Source organism: Salmo trutta, chromosome 14 (assembly GCF_901001165.1).
Source record: "Salmo trutta chromosome 14, fSalTru1.1, whole genome shotgun sequence".
NCBI classification, from domain to species: Eukaryota; Metazoa; Chordata; class Actinopteri; order Salmoniformes; family Salmonidae; genus Salmo; species Salmo trutta.
Window position 1 is genome coordinate 14592175 of NC_042970.1, and position 21685 is coordinate 14613859.

At 43.0% G+C, this 21685-nt stretch overlaps 1 protein-coding gene across 4 annotated transcripts; it reads left to right on the plus strand.

The window, feature by feature from the left end:
- The first annotated feature begins 4149 nt into the window (after positions 1-4149).
- On the plus strand, positions 4150-17584 carry LOC115207459 (RNA-binding protein 5). Of its 4 annotated transcripts, none has more exons than XM_029774536.1 (21): positions 4150-4238; positions 4975-5043; positions 5211-6924; positions 7097-7186; positions 7364-7433; positions 8502-8575; positions 11118-11192; positions 11426-11741; positions 12149-12306; positions 12450-12550; positions 12644-12713; positions 12803-12869; positions 13075-13154; positions 13287-13416; positions 13575-13672; positions 13787-14167; positions 14253-14408; positions 14510-14572; positions 14743-15045; positions 15221-15355; positions 16539-17584. In XM_029774536.1, exons 2-21 carry the CDS (start codon positions 4994-4996, stop codon positions 16629-16631), a joined length of 4224 nt encoding a protein of 1407 aa, XP_029630396.1. In that variant the 5' UTR covers positions 4150-4238; positions 4975-4993; the 3' UTR covers positions 16632-17584. The 4 variants fall into 4 exon arrangements, with proteins under 4 accessions (XP_029630396.1, XP_029630397.1, XP_029630398.1 ...); XM_029774537.1 differs by having other exon boundaries at positions 14746-15045; XM_029774538.1 differs by having other exon boundaries at positions 12650-12713.
- The last annotated feature ends 4101 nt before the right edge of the window (positions 17585-21685 follow it).

Here is a 21685-nt window from a genome sequence, read left to right on the forward strand (position 1 = left end):
ACAGATCATACACTTGATCCTCTTTTCCCATGAATACCTGTAAAGCTGAAAAAGATATTCTCAATTCACTTATTCATATCATGGGAGCCACCACACAAATATGTGACAAAACAAAGCAATGATGTTATCAAGACTCACATTTAAAAGTATGCTACAAGGTTAATGTATGCTATAAGTATGCTATTATTATGTATTTATTTAGCGACTACATTTTCTTGTATTTTGAGTAACGTCCCTCAGTCTCTGTATTCCTTGACTGAAATCTATAATAAAATGAATGGTGATTCACAAGTTATATTTTTGATGCACAATGTATACCAACGTATCATCCTCATTTCATTCCAGAAAAGTAATCCTGTCATCAAATCCTGCATCGGGGATGCTGAAATTACACACAAAAAAAGTGAATTTTATTGGATTTGTAGCTAGCTAGCAAGCGAGTTATGTGATTGTCTTTACTGGATGCACTGAGAAAGTTGACTAACGTTTGATATACTTAATTTTGAGATTTATAACTAAGTTCATATATACCATAAGTTATATCAAATTGTATTAGTCACATGCGACGAATACAACTGGTGTAGACCTTACAGTGAAATGCTTACGAGCCCCTAACCAATTTAAGCCGTTTTCCATATGTTAATATAATCATATTCATCTATGGTGTTTGGTTGTCACATTAGCTATCTAAGGTTACAGGTTGAGGTGTGTCACAAAACATGATATGCTAAGGCTGGTGGGTTAGCCTGGCTGTAAATTGTCAAGTTGCTGGTAACAACGATGAGTTTTTTTCTGTTTCCATTTACTCGTAGAATTAGATTTTTTTCTGGCCTCCTGCTCCACTTCATCCAAGTGCCCCTTTCTCCACCGGGTAAAATAGTTTCGGTTGGCTAGCTATCTAGATTGTTTCAGAAACTTGCGAGCAGGGATGGAAATGAAGATAGCCTGCTAGCCTAAGGCTACTATTCTGACTGGGCTATTAGAAAAAAAAGTGCAAAACCAGCCTGCCATGCCAGTGAAATTGTATCTTTTCAAACATCACATGGCACAGATTTTCAACCCGAATGTTACCGGCCTCGTAGAAATTGCTGTCTCCAAAAGCCCAACTGGCAAGTGCCCAAAACCCTTAAATTCCATCCTTGCTTGCAAGCATCCGATAAGTATGAAAGGAACAGCAACTAATGTCAAATGGCGCCAAATAACCTCCTTACCTGTGCTACTCTCGCTCGAGAGCTTGTGTCGTTCGAACACCTTTGCCGAGCGAGTTTATCCAAGAAAAATTAACATTTCTTGAGTTTATCTAGCACATCGTTTTTTGAGTAAAGTTAATTTAAGCCGTTTTCCAGCGCATTTATATATTTATCAATTCTAGCATTTATATTTATGGTTTTGACCAATAATTTATATATACACTAGATGATGATGGGGGCGCTGTTTTGAAGCCAACCATAGAGATAGATGGTGCCATTATAGCGTCTGTAACAGCCTCAATGTCGCTGTCCATGCTATCTCCATTTTGAAAAAATAAATGTTCTTCTTCACGATTAGCTGATCCCTCCTGAGACCCCGGTTGGACAGCAGGGTCACCAGGAGGGTTCGGCCAATGAAGTAGGAAGTTCCACCCAGTTGAGTACATTAAAATGGTGGAAACCATCAATGGCTCTGCCCATGTTGAAATGGCCCTTTGGCCACTAGAGGCATCTATCATTCTCTATGAAGAAACACAGCACATCCATGTTGGTATTCCATTGTAAAAAAATATTTTGGAAGCTGTAGAAAATAATTTATTAATGTTTTTGCCTCATTTATTCTATTGCAGACACATTAATACATACTTTTACATTATATTATGTGAACTAAAAATACTAATTTAAGTATAAAAAATATCTAAAAACATTTTTAGAAAGTTCAAATGTTACTGTCACACTACAAATGGAGGACTGCTTCTTGGTTCTGAATAGAGGGAGTACAGCTACAACCGGAACTGACATTTTCATAGCAGGTTAGGAGAATTTATGCTGCAGGTTAGGTTAATTATTGTGGCAGGTTAGGAGACTTAGGTTAAGGGTAGGAAAAGGGTTAGGAATGTTGTTATATAAATTCAACAAAAGACAATAATAAGTTAATTTGACAAAGGACAAATCAGTTGAAATCGCACTGTGGATGTATTTGACTCTATAACTGCATTGGGGGCATACATATATTTCACCGTACAGCCTTACCTATGGACTGTGGCTCAATGAAATGGTATATCAGCCTATTCAGTGACACCCACAGAACACACCTTTGAAGAGTTTACACACATATTAGCGTCGTAGCTCTTATTGTAGGACTTTGACTGTGGGAAATCACCTCAATATTCAGCCCATTGACTGGTGAGCAAATGTTGCTAATTTCACAGTAGTGTCATTTCACAGTGGTGTCAAAGTCCTGCAATAAGAGTTATGACCTTAATATTTGTGTAAGCTCTTCACAGTTGTATTCTGTGGGTGTCACTGAGTAGGCTGATATCTATGGATCTTGGGTCCATTAAACGGGGTAAGGCATTGCACATTGCAATATGAATGTCTAATACACACAATAGACAGACTGGTGAGGGGATTTCCCACAGCCAAGGTCCTACAATATGTGCTACAACTGCTTCACAGTTGTGTTCTCTGGTGTCACTGAGTAGGCTGATACCCAATTTCATGGACCCAAGATCCATATGTAGGGATGTACATTGCAATGTGAACGAGTGGCGCAGCGGTCTAAGGCACTGCATCTCAGTGCTAGAGGTGTCACTACAGACCCTTGTTTGATTCCAGGCTATATCACAACTGGCTGTGATTGGGAGTCCCATAGGGCAGTGCACAATTGGCCCAGTGTTGTTAGTGTTTGCCCGGGGTAGGGTGTCATTGTAAATAAGAATTTGTTCTTAACTGACTTTCCTAGTTAAATAAAGGTTAGAAAATGTTACTCATTTCACAGTGGTGTGAAAGTCCTGCGATATGAGCTATGATGCTAATATTTCTCTAAACTCTTCACAGTTGGGTTCTGCATTGATACCCCATTTCATGGACCCAAGATCCATAGGTAAGGCTGTGCATTGGGATATGAATGGTAATTGTACACAATAGGCTGAATAATGAGTTGATTTCCACACAGTTAAAGTCCTGCAATTCGAGCTATGATGCCAATATTTGTGTAAACTCTTCACAGTTGTGAACATTTCATGGGCCATAGCCGAGGCCGTACAATGCATTCAATACATTCACAGTGCGATTTCAATGGATTGTTATTTTTTGGTAAAATTAAATAATTGTGTTTTGTTCAATTTATATAACAACATTCCAAACTTGTTAAGCATTATCTAGTCCAAATATGGCATGATTCGACAATTTGTAGTCAATCAACAGAAGTCAATGATGATTTAATTTACCAATGAATACAAATTAGCTGAAATCGCGCTGTGGATGTATTAGACTTCAGAATTGCTTTGGTGTCATGCAGTCAAGGCATGATATTGATCAACCAATGGTGTGTTAGATACCAGCCATGGACGTTTGACACCCCCTCATTTCCATATGGGATAAAGAAATACAGGAATAAATATATACAGTGGGGGGGAAAGTATTTGATCCCCTGCTGATTTTGTACGTTTGCCCACTGACAAAGAAAGGATCAGTCTATAATTTGAATGGTAGGTTTATTTGAACAGTGAGAGACAGAATAACAAGAAAAATATCCAGAAAAATGCATGTCAAAAATGTTATAAATTGATTTGCATTAGAAAACACTCTGAAGTTTCTAAAACTGTTTGAATGATGTCTGTGAGTATAACAGAACTCATATGGCAGGCAAAAACTGTAACCTTCTGCATCACTTTCAAATACGTACTTTTATTTTGAAGGCAAACAGTAAAATCCAATATTGTGCCTAATCGTTATTATGGCTAGCTTCATAACACTTAACCCGGTCCAGTCGAGCCTCAGGAAGCTAGCTGGCTGTTTATGACGTTAGCTTTGGGAAACAGGGTTTAGTGGCTGGCTAGCTATTTATTTCCATGAACTGAAGTTCAATCTCAGAAGGCTAACAACAAGTGGCTAGCTAATACCAGAAGTTAGTGGATACTGTAGTTCCCACACTGTCAGAGGACTACAATTCCCACTTAAAAGTTACCCTCCCCGGAAATATTGGTTCCTTAAAATTTCCGGTCTCCATTTATTCCCCGATTGTTTCTCAGAAGAAAAATCAAGGTGAGTCTCCCCTATGAAAAATACGTAGAAATGGATGAAATATGATTATGTAACGCACATATCAACATCTGGCGTAAAATAAAAACATTATATCGTGTAATCTTTGAAAACAGATGGGTACCTGCCAGTATATTTGCTTGCTCGTGGCTTGGAATACAAAGCCGATGGAGGCAGTTAAACGTTGGCGTTACTGTAGCTAGCTAGACATGGTTGCCAGCACGGATAACGTTAGTTAGCTAGATGGAACGTCGTCATTAACTGGCAATGCACGCCATCGTCTACTTTGCTTGTTTTTCATCAACATACTTGATAGCTAGCTAGCCATCAACATACTTGATAGCTAGCTAGCCAGACAGTAAGCTAGCTAGTTTCAACTGATCAACAAATGGTGTAGTAAATATTGACTGAATGGAGCTAGCTACTATCTTACTCAATTTAGCTAGCTAACGTTAGTAACACAAATATTAGCCCTAGCTTAATACCCATGTCACATATCTAGCCTGCTAACGACTCCATTCATTGGCACAACATACGAGGCTAAATAAAGATGGTGGTTGATGCAGACTATGGTATCAATACCATCTCCCTTTGTAGTAGCTACACTGTTTTTGTTTACTTTAATTTTCCCAGATGCTTATCAATCTCCCTATAGAAGGGGTATTTATACTGTGAAGGAAAAAATGCATTAGAGTTAAACTACTGTCTAGAATTTAACGTTACATTTTTGCTCTGTCAGATAAGTTGGTTATTTGAAAATGATGTGGGACGGACCCAGGAGAGGACCACAAGGGGGCCCACCCTTTCGGTAAGCAGATGGTGGCAATGGCAGTATGCAAATAGAAAACTATCTTGCAAGAGAAAGTTAATGTTTTTACATTCTTATGGTGGTTACTTGATTTGAGAGCTACTTAATTTTAAAATGTTTGTAAATGTTTAGAGCCCAAAGTATGAATTCTCACTTTTTTGTTCCAGTGGGGACAATCGTGGAGAAATGTTTGGGGGCCGAGATGGCCCTATGCCTGATTTCAGGGGTAGAGACGGAATGAACATGGGTCCCAGGGGACCACAGGATCGGGGGCCTCCTATGGACATGAGGAGGATGGACTGTCCACCTGATATGAGGGGCCAGTCTGATATGAGGGACCGTGACATGGAACCACATGACATACGAGGGAGAGGAGAACCACCTAGGGATTTTCTGGGGAGACCTGGAGAAGAACCAGACTTCAGTCTCAGAAGGCAGTATGAAATGTCAATCAGGGACAAGCTGCTTAATGCAGCTGCTGGTGGTGGTTTCATGGGGCCTGGGCCAGGCATGGGAGGGAGAGGAATGGGAGGGAGAGATGTGAGGGGGAGAGGCATGGGAGTGAGAGGCATGCCTCCACGAGATCTACGAGAGCCAAATGACAGATTTATGGACATGAGAGACAGGGATATGTTCCGCAAGGATATGCCAGGCTTCAACAATCCAGACATGGATGGAAGGCGAGGAGGATTTCCCATGGAGCCTATGGGTAGAAATGAGGTGTTCAGAGACATGCGTGATAGGGACAGGCCACCCATAGACAGGCCCCCGATGGGCATGGATGACATTGATGGGTTTAATATGGACATGCCTCCACGAGATCGAGACCGGGGAATGATGGACTTTGACAGGAGGGGTGCTCCCCCATTGAATCCAAGGAAAAGATTTGAGTCTGATACGGACTTCAGAAACCGCGTTGGACCTCCAGCTGAATTCAGAGATAGGGATAGATCTCCCGTAAGATTTGCCGACAATGATGGTGCTCCAATGGATGTCAGGGGAAGGCCTGGCGGCCCTCCAGATCTTGGTGGCCCAAACAGACCCAAGTTTATGGGTACAGATCCAGAAGGCACCCTTAGAGACAGAGAATTCCCAGAAATGGAAGAGGTGTCGCTTGCAGAGGAGTGGAAGAACCGTAAGAAGGAGAAGGACTCTCTTCCATCTCCCATGACCAGAGGTCTTCCTCCTTTCTCCAAAGAGATGCAGGGACAGCGATTCCCTCCAGTGTCCAGAGAAGGCAGTCTTCTTGGAGAGCCGGAAAACTTTAAAGAAAGAAACATGTCATCTACAGAATTCCCTGGGAAAAAAGATGGGCCTCCTTTTGGCTTCCCTCGCCCCAACAGAGAAGCTCCAGGTTCCCAGAACTGGGATAAAAAGCCACCCACAGATATCCCTGGGATGGATCTGCCACCTTTTGGCCGTAGAAGTCTTCAGGACCCTCCCTTTCCACCCATGGGTCCTGGGCTCCTGCCAAACATGCCGAACAGAGAGAATGACGGCAAGCGCTGGCCCGAACATGGGGATCCCAAGCAGAATCAAAATGCACCAAATCGAGTTGACAGGCCCCCATACCTCTTGGAGAAGGACAGACCCCCATACATCCCAGAGAAGGCTCCACCAACTCCACTGGGCCATGGGCCAAAAGATAAAAGTCGTTTCAAAGGGCCGAAGGATGCATTGCTTGAACAAGGCCCAGAGAGGGTTAAGCTGGTTCCAGGGCCAGACTTCCAAGGCAAAGACCAGGACTACAGGGACATTGATTACAGAACAGGTCCAGGGATAGTCTTTGACTACAAACACGAGGAGCTGCCAGGACCTGACAAAGTTCTAAAAGAATCTAAAGCAGTCCCGCCTCCAAAATTCAGTGACTCTGGTTCCCAGGTTAGTAAAGCAAATATTTAGACTAAACCCATAGAAAATGTAATTGTTTTTTATGCATCTAAATACAAATTCTATACAAATGTTCTTGTGCATCTGTTGGTTGTCCATTTTGTCATTTATGTGAATTTCAATTGCTTTAACCTGTTATTTAAATTTGAACTGTCAACTAAAGGATCAGGATTACCGGAGTGCATCTGTGAAGGACAAGGTTACTCATACAATTTGCATCACTGGGATTCCTAAGACAGCCACAATGGAGCAGGTAGGAATCAAAACACAGACATTTAGCTTTTGACTTGATACTTTTCTGCTTGCACAAAATCATGCAGTTCGGTGATAGAAGTTTAGTTATATACGTATAGGTGTGTGTGTGTGTGTGTGTGTGTGTGTGTGTGTGTTTGTTAAGGTTAGAGCCTAACAATATTTAATTCTCTTTTAGATCCTTGGTGCCTTTGCAGTTCGTGATGGTGTCCCAATGCAGGGCATGAAAATCAAGAATGTTGTGCCAGGTGAGACAGAAGTCCCCGTGTGGACATGCTCAACTCGAACGATATCTCGAATCTCCTACGAATTGTTTCGCTATTTCGCTATTCGAATCATACGCTCATATTCTTTTCAAAGTGTCTTTGTTGCCTCCGATGTTCTCGGTCTTGATGCAATCGCTCATCAGTTCAACAGCCACGTTTTCTAAGTATTTAGCCATTAGTGTTTTTCATTCCTGACAATGTAGGAACACTGTCCAAACATCCTTATTGCAGCAGTCTTTGACAGTGACTATCAGTCACTAAAGTTCTTATGACACGCAATCTCTTATGTTGTTCACACCTTATTTGTTTCCTTATACACCATTTTCTATTTTATTGAAACAAAAAACAAATTGATTACGATATAATATAGGCAGCAAATTTATATTACAGACTATGCAAGTACTTCAGGTTCTTGGTGTTGCTTTTCTCGTCATTCAGCTTAGACGAAAGTTTTCTCAATGATTTGATTGTAGGACTGTATCAGCCATCTACGTTACGTTTTGGATCCCTGAGAAGCTACAATACCAAGTTTCTGAGTGACAAAGTATTATGGCAGGTTTAAAATGTAGCAAGACAATCCATACTTTCTTTCATACAAAGTAGGCCTATGCCTTAGTAGCACTTAAATCATACACAGTACACATATGCCTTAGTAGCACTTAGGTTATGCTATGCTTGCAGGAATTTACTTTAAGAGGGACATTTTAAGTAAGCTGTAGTTGGTGTACTTGGGAGTATGTTAACAGACGACATTCAATCCATAGTTGGATCTGGAAAAGATGTTGGTAGTGGCTTTTAATTAAGGACAACATTGCCAACTCAAATATTAAAGATAAATGACTAGAATCCATATTGTGCTGCAAAGGTATGGAGAGATTGGCATACATGTCAAAAAATGAAGAATTAGGACAATGTTCGATTTCCCCCAATGTATTCATCGAAATGCTACACCATCACCACAAATGCTGAATGTGATCTCCTTTCGTGAACTGCTGTCCTTACTGGCATTGACTAACGCAAATCCATCTGTATTTCAAATGCTGTCCCCAGGTTACAGCTACGATACGGCCTATGTGGAGTTTTTAAACCTCGAGGATGCAGTCCACTTCATGGAATCCAACCAGGTGGCCCATCCTCATCTCTCTACATCGGCTGTGCCTTCGGGCAGGAAGAAGGCTTGGGCTGGGGGCGGGCATTTTAGAAGGGGGAGAGGTGGGAGCAGGGTTGGTTATTGTTTGGGATAATTTATGGGAGTTACTCCCTACCTGTGGGTGTGTGAATTGACATCGTTGGCGTAGGTTCAAGGGGACTTCGCACAACAATAGCTTAATAATGAGGTCAAAGAGGAGGCGTGCTTCTGGTGATGCACTTGGCATTGAAAAGGAAAGAAAAAGAGAAACCACTTCGAACAACATTCTCCAGATTTGTTTGCCGTAATGTAATCCTCTTAAATCGGAATGAATTTAGAAATGAAAACAAAGAAAACCATCTCTGAGAAAAAAAATCACGTAGTCTCAAAACAATAAATGAGGTAAATGTTTGGATTGATGGAATAAGAAATAAGGTACGTTGTATGTCTAAGCCCATAGGCATATTATCATAATGGGTCTTGTTCCTGGATTCTTGGTCCTCTGTCCATCCAAGTCTTAGTTGGATAGTTTTCTTTACAGTGATATCTGTTCATTTTTAGATAACAATGTCAGATCCTTCATGTTTTCGTTTTTTTGCGTCATTTTAACATTGTTTTTATCAGGCTGGGAATAGTAGCTATTGGTGTTATGGGTATTACCTGCAGAATAATATACTAAGGATCCTAAGGTCTTTTCCAGATCACAGACTACTCAGTTTAGATATTATATTATCTTTGAATCATTTACATATTCCAATATAAAGTTAATTATGGAACTTGAACCTCAATAGATTCAAAAAAAAAAATGACTGCTGCTTTGGGATGGGTTGTGCTTACACGAGTAAGGCAGCCATTTCTGAGCTAGCGTTCAAGTCCATACTAGGTTTGTTTTTTTCCCTTTCAACTTTACACAGACTTTAAACGTACACAAAGTTTCTTATAATTTTGGAGGTGGCCATTATCCTTTCAACTGTCCTTTGGTGGCAATATTGGAAAGTTGATCTGTTTACAGTTTGCTGTGACCCTTTGACTTATTCCTTCTTGGCAATATCTTGCCATCACCTTTGGCTATCCACAAGGCCAACTTTACCTCAGTGTCTTGGGGGTACTTACCACATACATTCTAGAATACTCTGTGACTGTTTGTGTCTTGAGGGTTTTACTCATTCCTTGATCTCAACAAGTGGACAATGCTCGATTTCATTCATCTTTCTCTACACAGAGAGAGCTGTGCATCAACCATAGTAACGTTATTCCTTTGCATTGCTGAATGGATAGACTCCATCTCTAAATGCATCCTCCACATCAGATCCACTCTTGCCTGCTAAATACAAGTATACATCTTCTTGATGCCCATTCACTTGACAGCAGAGGAATCTTTTCTCTTGACCACACTTCTTGGCTCACTTTCTCCTTTGTTGTGAGACCTTTCTATTGGTCCCATTGGTATAGAGCCATGTAAAGTATCAGCAGCTCTCAATGGTTGGTTTTTAGCCATGGTATAGCACAGGTGAATGTCAGTGGTGCACGCCATGGGTATAGATTTAGGGTATAGATAACTGATATTTTCCCAACCATATTGGCCTATTCTGGTTCCCATATTGAAGGAATCGTGATGCACTACAATCTTAAGCAACAGACCATCATCAAGGCCAGAGCCATATCTGGCTCTGCTCAAGGCTGGAAAGAAGCAGAACCAGTGACAGGTGTTACACATTCCTTTGATGTGTCTTCTATGTTAATTTACCCCATCGGGTAGCTGGTTGCTACAATGGTTTTGGGTCTACCATACAATGGTTATGATTTAGTTACCTAAGATATTGATTCTAGAAACATGCGCTACCTCGCAATTGTTTCATGTAGTCAGCTGTATCTTTACCCATCAACGACTGCATAAAAAGTTTAAAATACACTCGTCTTGGTTCCTGGGTCTTACAATCCTAACCCTGTTAACGATACCGAACTCAGCCAGTATGGGTTATTGTAGATATAACTGCCACTCACCATTTTAGTTAAACTGGAGATTTTGAGTCTACCAACCTACAGCTTGCATGTCAAATCATGCAGTCATGCCTTTATGCAGATTAGTGTCATATACATTTACAGAGCACTGCCGACACAATGGTATATTGAATTTCATGTTGGATTAAGTACACATTTTAAGTACATATTTGAGCCCTATACTGTCAAAGAATATAGCTTTCTAGCTTCATCTAGTAAGACCACTAATATGAAATTCATAATCTCCTCCCCAAAGTACTGTACATGAGAAGCTAGAATTTCCACCTCCTGGCAAACAGTAATGCTATAGCATGGAGGAAATACCTTGGACGGTATTGGTCGATCTAAGTTCCATATTTCTGTCAGAACCATAATGGTCGTCCCCTTTACCCTCACCACTGAGGAGGACTAAACCTGCCACAGTGCATGATGGGAGTCTGTTATTCTCTTGGAACATTTAGAATTGTGAGTCACTTGGTTGGCAAGGAAGCAGATTCCACAGTTTGAATCTAGCTCACTCTCTTCCTGTTTTTCAGGGATCCCTGAAGGTTGGCACTAAAACAGCTCTAATGCGATACGTCCAGCCGGACAGAAGTGGCAAGGAAGCTCTAGTAAGTATTGGATATCACAGTTAGGGCCTTTTGTAGATGGAAGTGATTTATTCCCTTTACCTTTGATCTTGTTTTAAGCATGCTAGTAGCATAGTTATTTTTGTTATTGGTAATGTTCACCCTAAGAGTTGTATGCATGCTGGATTTGATTTGCCTGTGCTCCTTATGTTAAGCCATAGGTTGTTGAGACAACCACCACTAAATGACTGATGTGCCTTCTCTTGCTGCTTTAGGAACCAGGGCACAAGGCAGGCCCTCCGACCCAGGAACCCCTACTGCCAAGCCCAGGCCAGCTCCTGGTCAACAAGGCCAAGAATGAGCACCACAGCCAGGATGTCTCCCAAGCCAAGGCCCCAGTTGACCCCCTGTCCCAACAGGGCTCATGGCAGCGCAGCTCGGACCTTACCCCAGAGGCCTGGCAGCAGCAGGTGGACCAGCAACTTAGACAGCAGGAGGCTGAGCAGCAGGCAGAGTCCTGGGCCAGCCGCAACCCCCCTCGCCAAGGCCCTGGCCCACATCAGATGGACCCCATCTTTAAGGAGAGCAAGAGTGAGTGAGCTGGGGCAATATTGCAATAGTTGGGAATTTAGAATTTGAATAGTTGGGGAGTAGGGAATTTAGAATGGGAGTCGTTGGGGAGTAGGGAATTTAGAATGGGAATCGTTGGGGAGTAGGGAATTTAGAATGGGAATCGTTGGGGAGTAGGGAATTTAGAATGGGAATCGTTGGGGAGTAGGGAATTTAGAATGGGAATCGTTGGGGAGTAGGGAATTTAGAAGGGAATCGTTGGGGAGTAGGGAATTTAGAATGGGAATTGTTGGGGAATTTAGAAATGGAATCTTTGGGGAGTAGGGAACCCTAGTAAGGAGTTGATGGTGTGATTGTTTATTTAAAACATTTGTTTGTTTCTAAGGAAAGCTCAAGATCAGTGTGCTTGTTCCTCTGTTTCCTCACAGCCATGATCATAAAGAATGTGAAGCCCACCACTACAGTGGAGACCATTCTGAAATCCCTGGACCCCTTCGCCTACCTTGATGAGAGGAACGTTCGTCTGGTCAGAGGAAAACCCCCGGGAGCCAAATGCTTCTGCTTCGTAGACATGGACTCCCATGAGGTATCACATAGCTGCCATTACATGTCAGTTGGCCACTTTGTCATGGTTTATTGAACTCCCATGTGTATGAATGTCAGAGTTGTACCCTGCTTAATGGATGTTACATCTGTGGATGTCATGACGTGGCCTTTCTTCTATCCTAGCAAGTGACCCGTCTGGTAGAGCTCCTCACCAAGCCCAGGCCTCTCTCTATCGATGGGGTCAGGGTTTACGCTGAGGTTGCTAAGCCACTGAAGAACCAAAAGTGAGTGACACTTATATCATGTAACTAAGCTCTTCAGTGTAAGAACGGTGATGTTATTTTTTTTACCATTGATGGTTTCTATTTTCCTGCTAGCTACAGAAAAGAGTTTGATAAATCCAACACTTCTCTCCTGGGGTACCCACCTGAGGCCAGTATGACGGAGGTACGTTAGGTGTTTGGTATCATTTTTGGTTTTGTTGAGATAGTGTGTTGGTTAGAAAATGAATGTGTTGTTTTGTACCCTAATCACAGCAGCAGCAGTACTATTCATCCCAACCTCACAACCAGCCACCAGTAGGCCCCCCACCTAACATGCAAGGTGAGACCTCTCTCATTAGTCAGTATCCCCATTCAAACACTATTCTACCTGACAATGTATGCCCTCCAGGATCTGTACATGAAGAGACAACAAATATTGCGTTGGGCTGTGGTTGTCTGTCTTTCAGCTCAACATGCTTCAATCATCAGGTCATGTTGAGTAGAAAATGAGCAGGAAGAAAATGATTTGTATTATTTTTACCTAGGCGATCATATGGGTGGACCGATGGGCTCAGACCCTCTCTCCAATTCATCTGTCTCGCACTTGAACTCCAGCATGACTTCGGTACGACACCATCAGACTATTATAAAACCACTTTATCCAAAAGTAAAGAAACATTGACAGTTTAAGCAGAGGAAATGCTTGAGTGAGTGTGAAATGCCCTTCTAACCAATGCTTCCCTCTTCCACATCCTAGGGAGGTGGCTATGCTGAACCTCCACCAGTTGATCCCTACCACCAGACTCTGGACCCCCAGGTCTCCTCTGCTGCAGCAGCAGGGGGGATGGCAGCAACAGGAGATCATGGCACTGATGGCTACAGCTATGGTAAGGCCAAACAGTAGGCCAAGTGCCCCTCTCAGACATTAGGGAATATGCAGCTTCAGAAGCTCTTGTGAATCTGTGGAAAGAATGTGAATAGACAGGAAATGGATCATTGTCATCTTGTCATACTCTTGTAACAACTGTTTTTTTTATTTGTCCAGCTACTGAAACTCCAGACATGACGAACTACCTGTATGATGCCACGTCTGGGTTCTACTATGATCCCCAGACTACCCTGTACTATGACCCTGCCTCTAGGGTAAGAGTTCTACACAGTAGCTCATATGTGATACATTATCTTCAAATTACCTTGGTGTGTCTGTGCTACTCTACGTCCTTCATGTCCAACGTGTGTGTGTGCATGTGTGTGCAGTATTTCTACAATGCCCAGACCCAGGAGTACCTGTACTGGGACAGTGTGTCCAAGACATACATCCCCGTTCCCGGAGGACACTCTACAGATACCCAGCTCCCCATTGCCCAGTCTGGTGTTGCCTTGGCGCCAGACGTACAGGCCATTCTGGCTAATCCAGCAGCAGACGCTCCGCTGGACATGAAGAGACCAGAGCCAACCCCTCACTTCGACCCTCCCCAGCTCCTGAACCCCACTCCTGCCCCTAACCCCAACCCTAACCCCAACCCTTCCCCCGAGAGGAGAGAGGAGGAGGACACTGCACCTCGCATGGACAAGAAAGACAACAAAGACAAACCAGGAGAGAAGGAGGAGAAACCCAGGAGCCTAGCCGCTTTCAAGGTTAACCCACAATATAGTAGTGTATAATGAAGCTATAGGAACAATACACCACCTTATAGATGGTTAACACGCATGTCTGTCTCAGATCATGAAGGATATGGAGCGCTGGGCTAAGATCCAGAACCGTCAGAAGGACAGCGTCCGTGTTCCATCCCCTGTACTCAAGACCTCCGGTGGCGGGCTAGACGACAGGAAGTCCTCCAAGGCAGCTGACGCCGCCTTCACCATCTTCGAGAGGAAGGTGTGTACCGGGAGCCTCTGTGACATGCATGTACTTTAATGCAATGGTGTGCAATTAAATCTGTTTATTTCACTGTCCCTCTTCTCTGTTTCCCCAAACAGGGTGGAGACGACCTCTTCAAGAAGCCTATGGCTCCTCCCAAGAAAGAGGGGAAGGGCTCAAAGGTGAGATTGATTGATTGGTGAGGTCACTGCCAAAAGCCTACAATGTTCTGTTGTGTATTAGCAGGAGGAAAGAAGGGATGAATTTGATTCCAATTCATTATGTCTGTGGGATGTCTTCCTCCCTCCCCGGTGACGTTGTTTCTGAACTTCCTGCTCCCCACCCTTCCCAGCAGTCCATTGGCTCTCTGGGCCTGCTGGCGTCAGACTACGCAGCAACAGGCAGTGATGAGGAGGAGGAGGTGGTGCAGCATGAGGATCCTCAGGCCTCTAGGAGTCAGTCTCAGGAGAAGGAAGACAAGCTGACAGACTGGAAGAAGATGGCGTGCCTGCTGTGTAGGAGACAATTCCCCAATAAGGACGGCCTGGTGCGCCACCAGCAGCTCTCAGACCTCCACAAGCAAAACATGGAGATCCACATGAAGATCAAGAGGTCAAAGAAAGAGCTGGAGGCTTTGGAGAACCAGGAGAAAGAGGTCAGAGGCGGCTAGATTTACACATTTGATAAGTAGTTGTAAAGCAGTTCAATAGTCTTAAAAGCTTAGTTTTAGTTGCCTTAATCTCTCTCTAACCTCCGATTCAGCTATGTTCAGGAAGTGTTGTTGAAATGTTATATGAGCGATGTATTGATGTCTGTAATCTGTTCCACAGCTGAGTGCCAGGGAGTCCAACGGCTCCCCTGAACAGAAGAGAAGGAAACATCAACACCAGAATAGCTGGGTCGGTGGCTCCAGGGACATGCATAAAGGAAGCGAGAGGCCGGGGTTAGGTTCTGAGCCTGTTGAGGTACTATAACATCTTTCTTTTTCAGTCTGTTGTCAAGTTGGGTTTCTTGGGGATTTTAACCCCAGTTGTTTTTTTTTTTTAATTTAAAGCTTGGTGGTGATTTTAACCCCAGTTTTTTTCATTCAAAGCTTGGTGGTGATTTTAACCCCAGTCGTTTTTTTATTTAACCTCTACGGGATCGGTGTCCACCCCGCGGGATGGTTGCGCTAACGTGCGCTAATGTGATTAGCATGATGTTGTAAGTAACTGGAAAATTTCCCAGGACAAAGACATATCTTATATGGGCAGAAAGCTTAAATTCTTGTTAATCTAACTGCACTGTCCAATTTAAACTATTACAGTGAAAAAATACCATTGCTATTGTTTGAGGAGAGTGCACAACAAAACTTTTATCACGGCAACTGGTTTGATACCTCTAAAGGTAAATAATGTACTTACATTCAGTAATCTTGCTCTGATTTGTCATCCTGAGGGTCCCAGAGATAAAATGTAGCGTAGTTTTGTTTGATAAAATCCATTTTTATATTCAAATGTAGGAGCTGGGTTCTACAGTTTGAACCCCTGCTGTGTCCCCCATCTAGATGTGTGAAGGTTAGTGTCTTTTCTGTAGGGAAGCTAATTATCCATCATTTATGACATTCCTCGGATTGTGTAAACTAAACATTTTTATTACCATATCATTTTTGTATATTCTCTATAGTTATGAACTTGAAAATGTATCAGTTGACCATTTGGGCAAACTTGATACAACATTTTGAACTGTAATACAATGGTTCATTGGATCAGTCTGAAACTTTGCACATACACTGCTAAATTGCGCCTAGACTCCTAAGTGATATAATGGCCTTTCTCTAGCATTTCAAAGTTGATGGGGGATGCATGTTTTTTCTTTTGTATTATCTTTTACCAGATCTAATGTTATTCTCTTTCATTAATTTTACATTTCCACCAACTTCAGTGTTTTCATTCAAATGGTATCAAGAATATGCATATCCTTGCTTCAGGTCCTGAGCTACAGGCAGTTAGATTTGGGTATGACATTTTAGGCGAAAATTGGAAGAAAAAAATAGGTCCGACCATAACGAGGTTCTATTAAAGCTAGTTGGTGATTTTAACCCGTTTTTTTTATTTAAAGCTTGGTGGTGATTTTAACCCGTTGTGCTTCCTATCTTATCTTCCACAGAGGAAGAAAAAGGAGTCTGTTGTCTGGAATCATGCCACCTACAAACAAGCGGTGCGCAAGGCCATGTTCGCACGCTTCAAAGAACTGGACTGACCTTTCCTCCTTTTCAGTTTATTAAACATTTCGCTAAATTGAGTGAGTCACTGAAGGCTTGTACGGAATGACACATTTACCCAAATGGTGCATACCGTTCTTCAACTGCCTTTGAGCTATGTTTGCTGTTGGTGGGTGTGACATGATCAATATTGGCGTGACCTTTTCAAATTACTAAACTAATGCAGTGCACCATACACATTTGCCCTCCGTAACACATTACTCAACACTCTTCATAACAGCACCGTTTCTTTTGAATCAAACGCTGCACATCGTTCTGTTCTGCTGAACACACCCCACATCACCCAATCCCGACTGTGTCCCTGTGTTTGTATGTATGGGGAACATTGGTCGAATTAATGTGCCTGCCAAACCCTAGCGGATCTTTTGGACTGAGCCCACCTCTTACTGTATCTGTGGGCCCACCTCACTGTACTACCAGCAATGCAATCTGTCTGTAGCTGTAGCTGTTGAGACAATGGAGCTGTAGGGAGACCGTTAGGGCCTCCACATTTCTGCAGTGTTCTCTATGCTTGTTCGAGGGCCATTCACCCCCCCCCCCCCCCCCCCCGTGCTGACAGAGCCAGATGATCTGAGAGACTGAATTAATGTGAGCAAGATGGCAGGAGAGAGGGAGAAGAAGCAGTGGAGTTGGTGCTAAGTTGCTCTACAGACTCAACCCAAATAGCAAGCTGTCTTTGACCTCCTAATCAATCCTTTTAAGGGATGTAGCTTTTTGTTTTGCCATGTGTGTGTGTGGCTGATGTGTAGTGTTATTGCAGCCAGATCTGGCGTTGTAGAATACTTGTTGTATGCCACCGGGTGGTTTCAGCTGCACACGGTCATTTATTTTAACACAGCCTTTTTACATGGACTTATTCCTTTCCTTGTTTGATTTATACTCTGTATTGTGTGCACACCTTTTTTAAGTAAAATATGAAATCTACTTGAAATTGAGTCTGTGGTTTATTTCTGTGAAATGTGTGATATTAGTTTAGAAATGTGTGCAATAATGGACTGTATCTGTCAGACAAATGTTCGGCAACTCTCCATTGGGTGGCAGCAGTGTTCTTTTGAGATATGTACAGTCACTGAACCTGAACTTATTTGTCTTCCCATGTTACATCGTTACCCATTCAGATAATGCAATGAACTGGAATACGCTTATGATTTTTTTCATTTATTTAAAAATCTATTTTTTTATGGAATTTGCACAATGGTCTTTGCTCATTGGTCTTGGGTATTGTTGACAGTGATGAGAAATAGGATGTTATAAAACTGACTTGTCTGTCCATTGGCATTGCCATGGCTACCCAGACTCCTTGCTACGCCACGCACACAGACCTTAGTTTCTTCTCAGCAGTAAGTCTAGATCTGAGTACCCCCCCGACTCTACACTGAATGCCAACACATTCGGGGCCATCTGATTGGTCCATAAATAGATGGGTTGGGCCAGAACACAGTGGGTAAAGCGGCTGTGAGACTGTTTTTTATTTATTTTTATTTCACCTTTATTTAACCAGGTAGGTAAGTTGGAGAACAAGTTCTCATTTACAATTGCGACCTGGCCAAGATAAAGCAAAGCAGTTCGACACATAAAACAACACAGAGTTACACATGGAGTAAAACAAACATACAGTCAATAATACAGTAGAAAAATAGGTTTATATACAATGTGAGCAAATGAGGTGAGATAAGGGAGGTAAAGGCAAAAAAGGCCATGGTGGCAAAGTAAATAAAATATAGCAAGTAAAACACTGGAATGGTAGATTTGTAGTGGAAGAAAGTGCAAAGTAGAAATAGAAATAATGGTGTGCAAAGGAGCAAAATAAATAAATACAATAGGGGAAGTGGTAGTTCTTTGGGCTAAATTATAGATGGTCTATGTACAGGTGCAGTGATCTGTGAGCTGCTCTGAGAGCTGGTGCTTAAAGCTAGTGAGGGAGATAAGTGTTTCCACTTTCAGAGATTTTTGTAGTTCGTTCCAGTCATTGGCAGCGGAGAACTGGAAGGGGAGACGGCCAAAGGAGGAATTGGCTTTGGGGGTGACCAGAGAGATATACCTGCTGGAGCGCGTGCTACAGGTGGGTGCTGCTATGTTGACCAGTGAGCTGAGATAAGGGGGGACTTTACCTAGCAGGGTCTTGTAGATGACCTGGAGCCAGTGGGTTTGACGACGAGTATGAAGCGAGGGCCAGCCAACGAGAGCATACAGGTCGCAGTGGTGGGTACTATATGGGGCTTTGGTGACAAAACGGATGGCACTGTGATAGACTGCATCCAGTTTATTGAGTAGGGTATTGGAGGCTATTTTGTAAATGACATCGCCGAAGTCGAGGATCGGTAGGATGGTCAGTTTTACGAGGGTATGTTTGGCAGCATGAGTGAAGGATGCTTTGTTGCGATATAGGAAGCCAATTCTAGATTTAACTTTAGATTGGAGATGTTTGATGTGAGTCTCGAAGGAGAGCTTACAGTCTAACCAGACACCTAGGTATTTGTAGTTGTCCACATATTCTAAGTAAGAACCGTCCAGAGTAGTGATGCTGGACGGGCGGGCAGGTGTGGGCAGCGATCGGTTGACGAGCATGCATTTAGTTTTACTTGTATATAAGAGCAGTTGGAGGCTACGGAAGGAGAGTTGTAGGCATTGAAGCTTGTCTGGAGGGTTGTTAACAGTGTCCAAAGAAGGGCCAGAAGTATACAGAATGGTGTCGTCTGCGTAGAGGTGGATCAGAGACTCACCAGCAGCAAGAGCGACATCATTGATGTAAACAGAGAAAAGAGTTGTCCCAAGAATTGAACCCTGTGGCACCCGCATAGAGACTACCAGAGGCCTGGACAACAGGCCTTCTGATTTGACACATTGAACTCTATCAGAGAAGTAGTTGGTGAACCAGGCGAGGCAATCATTTGAGAAACCAAGGCTATTGAGTCTGCCGATGAGGATGTGGTGATTGACAGAGTCAAAAACCTTGGCCAGGTTAATGAATATGGCAGCACAGTATTATTTCTTATCGATGGCGGTTACGATATCGTTTAGGACCTTGAGCATAGCTGAGGTGCACCCATGAGCAGCTCTGAAACCAGATTGCATAACGGAGAAGGTGCGGTGGGATTCAAAATGGTCGGTAATTTGTTGACTTGGCTTTCGAAGACCTTAGAAAGGCAGGGTAGGATAGATATAGGTCTGTAGCAGTTTGGGTCAAGAGTGTCCCCTCCTTTGAAGAGGAGGATGACAGCAGCTGCTTTCCAATCTTTTGGAATCTCAGACGACACGAAAGAGAGGTTGAACAGGCTAGTAATAGGGGTTGCAACAATTTCGGCAGATCATTTTAGAAAGAAAGGGTCCAGATTGTCTAGCCCGGCTGATTTGTAGGGGTCCAGATTTTGCAGCTCTTTCAGAACATCAGCTGACTGGATTTGGGAGAAGGAGAAATGGGGAAGGCTTGGGCGAGTTGCTGTGGGGGGTACAGTGCTCTTGACCGCGGTAGGAGTAGCCAGGTGGAAAGCATGGCCAGCCGTAGAAAAATGCTTATTGAAATTCTCAATTATAGTGGATTTATCGGAGGTGACAGAGTTTCCTATCCTCAGTGCAGTGGGCAGCTGGGAGGAGGTGTTCTTATTCTCCATGGACTTTACAGTGTCCCAGAACTTTTTTGAGTTTGTTTTGCAGGAAGCAAATTTCTGCTTGAAAAAGCTAGCCTTGGCTTTTCTAACTGCCTGTGTATATTGGTTTCTAACTTCCCTGAAAAGTTGCATATCACGGGGGCTGTTCGATGCTAATGCAGAACGCCACAGGATGTTTTTGTGTTGGTTAAGGGCAGTCAGGTCTGAAGAGAACCAAGGGCTATATCTGTTCCTGGTTCTAAATTTCTTGAAAGGGGCATGCTTATTTAAGATGGTGAGGAAGGCATTTAAAAAAATAACCAGGTAACCTCTACTGACGGGATGAGGTCAATATCCTTCCAGGATACCCGGATTGGATACTGTAATTGGATTACCTTGTGATACCGGATGCTATTGCTCTGGGACTAAATAACAGATGTTAATGTCAATGGTTCCAAGCCAGGTGCCACCTCTCTGCTCATATGTCTCCTTTTTATTTTATTTGTCCCCTGAAATTGTGTAGCTTGCTGTAATTAACCCTTGAGTCATATCTGAAGTTGCTGTGTCCATGGATTCTTTACCCCGGCCTTCAGTCAATGTAGAACAGAACAGCCTTACGTTGCTGTGTCTTACTCTGTACATTTACAAGACTCCACTCAAGGGAAAACGGACCCATTGATTTGTGTTTTGTGATTTTAGTTCCCATCAGCAGGTTACCTGTGACTCAAACTTTGCTGTCTCCCATCCAACCTGCTCCTTTATTTTCAAGCCTTCAACGAGGAGTGGTTAATGTAGTTTCTAAACAGAGGCATTCTCAGTGAGGGGAGTCTTTAAGTCTGGAGACAGACACATGGCAGGGAAGCAGCACAACTCAGTAGAAAGCCTGTCTTGGCAGGGAAATAAGGCGAGTGCATAGCATTACCACAAACAAACCAAACGCCACCAACCATGGCAGGTTAAAGAGCATGTAGAGTGTCTTTTGGAGAAAAACCCAGCTTGAAATCACATTACTTGCTATCCAACTTTTGTTTTTGGTGTCATAAATGTGCTATGGTTCAGTAATTAATTTCATACTTCCAATTGCAGCTCTGATGCCATGCTGGGTCAACAGATATTCCATCATTGGTAACCCACCATGGTAGGCATTGTCAGGAGTCTGAGAGCTGCAGAGTGATCCCAGCATTGCCCCACCATAGGCTGGTCATAAATCACTGTCCTCTGGCCTGCCATGGCTCTCTCATCGCCTCTGTACCAGAGAACCCCCCTCTCCATGCTCTGCTTTGTGAAAAGGGGAAGGCTACATGACTGTTTGTTTTCTGCTCATGCTTGAGTGTCGGTCGGTTGGGCCCAACATTTTACTTTGTCTGCTTGTCTGACCTCTGCTATTCCAAGCATGGTCTCACTCACTGTCTCGCATGTATCGAGTGCTGTTCAACATTCACAGT